Source organism: Humulus lupulus, chromosome X, assembly GCF_963169125.1.
Source record: "Humulus lupulus chromosome X, drHumLupu1.1, whole genome shotgun sequence".
Classification (NCBI taxonomy): domain Eukaryota; kingdom Viridiplantae; phylum Streptophyta; class Magnoliopsida; order Rosales; family Cannabaceae; genus Humulus; species Humulus lupulus.
In genome coordinates, this window is record NC_084802.1 from 237,315,176 (window position 1) to 237,321,070 (window position 5,895).

Consider the following 5,895-nt stretch of genomic DNA (forward strand, 5'->3'; position numbering starts at 1 on the left):
TTGAATATTATGTTCGATGTTATCTTAAAGTATTCAATAACACATTTTTTGTTGCTATCATATTAAAATAATAACGTTTAGTTAGAGTAATTGGTTATAAATTTGAAGTTTAATCTTAAACTATTTGCATAACACTTTTCAACTGTTATAATTGATTATTTTGATAGCGTTTTTAGTTTGTTATATTATATAAATCATAACATTTTGTTACACTTATAAAATTTTGTTATTTTAGTCTAGATAATAGATTTCTAATTGTGTTATGTAAGGATAATTATAAGTTTTTTAAAATGAAAAGGATTTTATTATCTTATTTGGATAAAAAAAATATCAAAATTAATCGCAAAATGTGATATTAAATAGATTGATAAACCAAAAGTATTACATTAAACAAGAACTAATTCAAACCATGAATGTGGCTACTTCATGAGATCTTATTTCTAACTTAAGTTTGAAAGCATACATAATAAATTTCTATAATCTTGAACATCTTTTACTTCTAAAATGAAAAACAAAAACATAGCAAGACACACAAAAAGTAAACTATGAAACTTGCTCCATCCTTCAATTCATCATCCATTGCGCACTTGTCTTTGTTGTGGGTTGATTTGCTTAGCTACATAAGAATTTAAATAATTAATGCTTAAACTTAAAGTTAATAGTAAACTAAAAGAGTACATAAAAAAAAGTTAATTACCTAATTTTGACCTTATCAGCTGGTTATACAATTATACTACCTATAGCATCTTCTATAGTAGACATAACTCCTGAAGGCCTCCACATAAATGCATCATTCTTTCTCACAAGATCTATCCCCACTTTCATAACACCAGGCCCAAGAGGAACATGGTGAACCTCATCCTTTGAGTCACTTGAAACAAAATAGCCTTCTGCAATAATTTCACCAGATCCAATCCAATCCAATCTAATATTTTGCATAATATTTTGCATTTGGAGCCAAATGTGTGATTCTTGACACTCTAACAATATATCAATAAAACAAATTCACCATCAGTAAGAAGTAAGTGATTTTATATTGAATAATATAAGTTCTAAATTTTATCATTTTCATGTAATTAGTATCATAATTACTGCAGGGGAAGGAACATGAGAATTTGATTGAACATTGTTTGATTGCTCCTCACTCTGAGCAGATGTATTCATATAAACGATAACTTACCAAAGCTATAAATAAGAAAAAAGAATACAGTGCAAATAAAATCAGCAAACTTGTCAAAATGGTTCCAGACAGAGTAGTCCAATACCTGAAATGATATAAAAGTGACAATTGTCAAATTCCTATAAATTTTTCCCTAAAAATAAACAAATATATTAAGCTTATCAATAATTAAATCATGGTGTTCCATCCATGAGATCCTCAATCTAATAGTAAATTTGAACATGATTACGACATCAAACAACTTGCTGCCATTAAGACATTAGTTTTTCAGATAGTAAGGAGCAATGAAGACATAAAGTGTTTCATAACTTTCTTCAAAAAACAAGTCAAAGGCTTGATACACTACAACCATAATCAAGCAAAGTTTTTTTTTTTCAAATAATAAAAAAAAAACAGCTATATGTCATTTACTGATATTAAATGTACAAAAGATAGTTTAAATATAAATAGATAGAATATATAACCTTCATGATAATATTTTCTCTCAGAAGTAATAAACAATGACATCCCCTGTAGTAATACAAATTAAAACAATGAAATACAAATCAATGCAACTTAATCTTAACTAGAGTTTATAAGAGCAAGCATATTTCTACTGAATTCCCAATAACTTAGTAATATAATCAGAATTTGGTATTATTCCATTGTATGCAATACTAGGAAACAAGGAAATTGTTTAAGTAAATGGACCTATGTAATTGTGGCATGATTAAATTACCAACTTTAAAAATATAAGCAAGTACTTTGTTAATAAATAATGAAGGAAAACTCTTCAATAATATTCTAAACTGTGAAACTATGTCTCAAGGAAATAACTAATTTAAACTATACCAAAATAACTACAATATTCCTCACTATTACTAATATCTATTAAAAAACATTATTTAATAATAACTATTATAATCTGATACATTTCTAAATCCAGCCTATCAATAGCCTTTTTCCGTATTAACAATAGAAAATAGAAACAAATACAAAAAGAACCAAAATGAGATAGTCAAAGTGTAATAGGCCATTTTTATTTCTCAATACTAAACACTATACTTTACTCTTGGCACCTTCAAGGAATTTAAAGAGCATATGTTAAGCTTCATAAAAGAAATAACTGTTATTCACTAAAGTGCAAACACAACTATAAAGAAATCCACAGACATTTTTCAGAACCGCTATAGTGTAGATATATTCTATATCCTGACCCTATGTAGAGTTCAAAAATTTGAATGCGCTAGTGATAGAATACCCACTGACAAAAATGAGGGGCATTAACTTAGGAGTCCTTATTGGATAACATCACTTAATATCTGAGTGGTGCTTCCACAACAAGCAGCAATAATTATATACAGCAACAGAACAATCAAGCAATGGCTACTAGGTTCAATGTTATTCATAAAAATACCCAATGGCTACTTGCAATTCACATTTAATGCCAAGACTACGTAAATATGATAATTGTTTACATAATTTTTATCACCTAACCAAAAAACAAAATTGACATGTGCCCATAAGTGAATCCAAGTATTGTTAAGACATTAAGTAGAGCTTCAAAAAATTTATTATACTTTTTGTTTATATAAAAACAAGGCCACTATGCAACCAAACTCTAATTACCATTCTAAAATATATGTGTATCCAATGCAAAAATTATTTCCTCAAAATAATATTACAATTAGAATAGATAGTTTAAGGCAAAGAGTAAGAATTAAGTATTTATCAGCCAAGAATCTATAGTCAAATTCTTGCCGAACAATGCCACCAAAAATACCATATACTTTGGAAGAGAGAAGCATAAGAACAAGGGAACAAAGCTTTAACATTTCTTTCTTTGCCTCTTGACATCATCTAATTTCTCTTGAGCAGCAGTAGAGTTCAATGATTCTGATAGTTTTCATACAAATTATAATTTATCCCCTGAAATAATACTGAGATAAGAAATATGTATGAGTATATATAATCATTTTCAACCACATATGCAAACAATAAATAACTTCATCTTTGATATTTATTGTTATTCAACCCTTTAACTGACAACAAACCATCAAAATGTGATAAATTAACCTAAGCTTAAACATATATGCATATCATAATCTCTTTCCATCAGTAACAGTAAAAAAACAACACAAACCAGTAACAAAATACACCAAAGCCAATAGCAAAATACATATTCTATGCCATTAAACCAATAGCAAAATGCACCCAAGATGTTATTTAATATTAGTCTAATTAAGCTCACCTACGTTCATTTTCCAATTCTTCAATTCGCTGCTTCAATTCTTGCACTTTTCTCTTCTAAATATTAACAATGAAACACATTAATTAAAAGTCAAACAAACATGTACATCAAATCCATAGGACAAAAAAACGATCTTCAAAACTAGTGTAACAACATAACCCAAAATATTCAGAAAAGGTTTTGATCAATTAAGAATACACTTAACTAAGCATACATGCTCTTATTTCTCTCATGATATACGAGCATAATGCTCCTCTTTTACCCTCATTTAATAACTAATAAGATCTCGTTTTACACATATGCTCATCAAATTTTGTCTAAGGTGAAAAGTAGCATTTCATATTCATACTATCAAATTACTTATTTTGGCTTGAACAAAAATTGTCAACTTAGCTAATAAGCCATTATTATATGTATTACACTCAGCCATTTCCCAAAGACATCAAACGAACGAGAAAGAATAAAAAACCAGAAAAACTATTATACCATACCAACGAGACCATTTCGTCCCTTTTCTTAAATAAATGTAAGAAAATGATTGATGAAATTCCTACCTTTCTAAAATCTCATTTTGCATTTCCAAAAAATAAATAGAATAAAACCACATTTTAAAGTAAAGAAATCAGGAAAAAAAAGTTTTATCAATCGTTTTAATTTTCTTTTAGTTTAATCAAGAACCATTCAGGAACTACAGAACTAGCATACACCTTTATATATAACACATACCTATATTATATATTTATATATATGTGCATTAAATTATATAGTAGAATAAATGAAAGATAACAAAGGAAAAAATCTGTATAGAATAAAGATAAAAGAACAAAGAATTATAGCTACCATGTGTAAGTGTAGCCTGTTATGAGTTGTCTCTTGAAAGTTAAATGATAACTCTGAAGAAATTTCTGGATCTCATCATGAGATGATTGTATCTTCCAAACAAAAGAGAAAGAAACATATAATTAAATACAAATTCATGTTGGCGCAATTGAGGTTATCACAGAGGAAGAAAAAACACACTGACCAGCACACAAATACCTTCTTGCTTTCAAAAAATGTCATCTGCACTAATACAATGCAAAAGTAATGCCATCACAAACAAATAAACCAAGCTCTTCTCTTCATTGTGTAATAATGACTAAATGATATTCACATTCAGTCATAATACAAACAATATATAGCAACCACCAAAAAATCTATTTGAAAGGGTTTGTAAAATTGTTTAACACTAAATGTGCATAAGGATGGATCAAGGAAAAGAACAAACCTCTAAATTGTCAAGAATGACATGCCCAACCTTTATCATCCCATTTTCCATCATCATTCAATCGGTAGACCTTAACATTGAAATTTATGTTCAAAAACTAAGGTTAATTAGTCAAACGAACATATGTATACACAGTATCTTCAAACGAATTTATATATATATAACTAAAAATAAAACTCCACCTGAGAATGAGACGCATGGAGAGGAAGATAGAGAAAAAGAGAAAACCCCATTTGGGCCCTTGTTCTTGCTTGTCGCCTGAGGGCTGAGGCAGAGAGAAAGAAAAAGGGAGGGTGTCATGGGGTGCTTCAAGGGATCATCCTTCAGCCATCAATGGCCTGATGTCATCAACGGTGGTGAGGGAAGGAAGGGCTGGAGAGACTAGAGAGTAAAGGCGTGAGAGAAGGAAGTGATAACAACAACATAATGTACAAAACTATAAATAAATATATATTTATATATAAACATTGATTATATGATATTAAATTGAAATCTATGATAAAAAAAACAAAAACAAAATACCTCACAGAATAACAGAGGTCCGAGTGTTCTTGCCTAGGTTCTTGCTTTCGGCGGGAGAAATATCAAAGAGAAAGAATGACGGGGAAAGTGGCACGGTCATGGTGTGTTTCAGCGGCTCATCGAAATTGATTTGAGAGTACCAGGATGACTCGCACTACTGACGTGACTCGCATGAGAGGGAGAGAGAGGGCAGAGGAAACTAAGTGAAAGAGAGAGAGGGGCATAGGAGGCGACACTGATTTAGGGAGCTGGTTTGGGTAGTTTAGGGTTTAGGGATTCAATGAGAGGAGATGAGGGATTAGAGAAATTTATGTGGTTGTTCACTTTTTTTCTTTTCTTCTCGGATTAGACCAAATTTTCATATGGCCCCTTGTTTCTATTTCATTTGGCACCTAAACATATCGGTGTCTATCACTTGTTAAAAAAATAATTTATTCTCCGTGTTTTTTTTTCATTTGCCCATTAATAACGCTTCTTCATTTATGTAATTTTTTTACTGTAACAGTCAAAATTGTTGTAGTGATGGTAGAAACTATTTATGTGATATGTTTATGCTAATGCATGATTGTGTTGGTGAATGTTTATGTTTAATGAGCTTATATGAAATTATGGCTATGTGTTGTGTATGTGTATGTGATAACTATTTGGCATGCTTATGTTTAAAATGCATGTCTACATTACGAAAATGCATGCTTA

The 5,895-nt window shown here is 29.9% G+C and overlaps 1 protein-coding gene across 50 annotated transcripts; it reads right to left on the bottom strand.

The window, feature by feature from the left end:
• Positions 1–342: 342 nt before the first annotated feature.
• LOC133807381 (uncharacterized) lies at positions 343–5,594 on the bottom strand. Of its 50 annotated transcripts, none has more exons than XR_009879314.1 (9): positions 5,200–5,594; positions 4,860–5,058; positions 4,678–4,747; positions 4,449–4,472; positions 4,251–4,342; positions 3,411–3,463; positions 1,645–3,099; positions 698–1,265; positions 343–616 (listed from the first exon to the last, which is right to left on the bottom strand). XR_009879314.1 is itself a non-coding variant. In XM_062245689.1 (9 exons), exons 4-8 carry the CDS (start codon positions 4,251–4,253, stop codon positions 721–723), a joined length of 447 nt encoding a protein of 148 aa, XP_062101673.1. In that variant the 5' UTR covers positions 4,254–4,472; positions 4,678–4,747; positions 4,860–5,058; positions 5,200–5,593; the 3' UTR covers positions 343–616; positions 698–720. The 50 variants fall into 50 exon arrangements, 13 of the variants coding, with proteins under 13 accessions (XP_062101673.1, XP_062101670.1, XP_062101671.1 ...); XR_009879303.1 differs by having other exon boundaries at positions 3,411–3,466; XR_009879313.1 differs by having other exon boundaries at positions 4,435–4,472.
• Between the last annotated feature and the right edge of the window lie 301 nt (positions 5,595–5,895).

Excerpts from the sequence above, each read along its gene's own strand:
- LOC133807381 (XM_062245677.1), bottom strand. The coding sequence starts at position 4,734 with ATGATGATGGAAAATGGGATGATAAAGGTTGGGCATGTCATTCTTGAC. Across the intron at positions 3,467-4,677 it reads TCATTCTTGACAATTTAGAG|AAGAGAAAAGTGCAAGAATT; the intron begins GTTTGTTCTTTT and ends GTTAATATTTAG. Across the intron at positions 981-1,180 it reads TTTTCTTATTTATAGCTTTG|AGTGTCAAGAATCACACATT; the intron begins GTAAGTTATCGT and ends ATATATTGTTAG.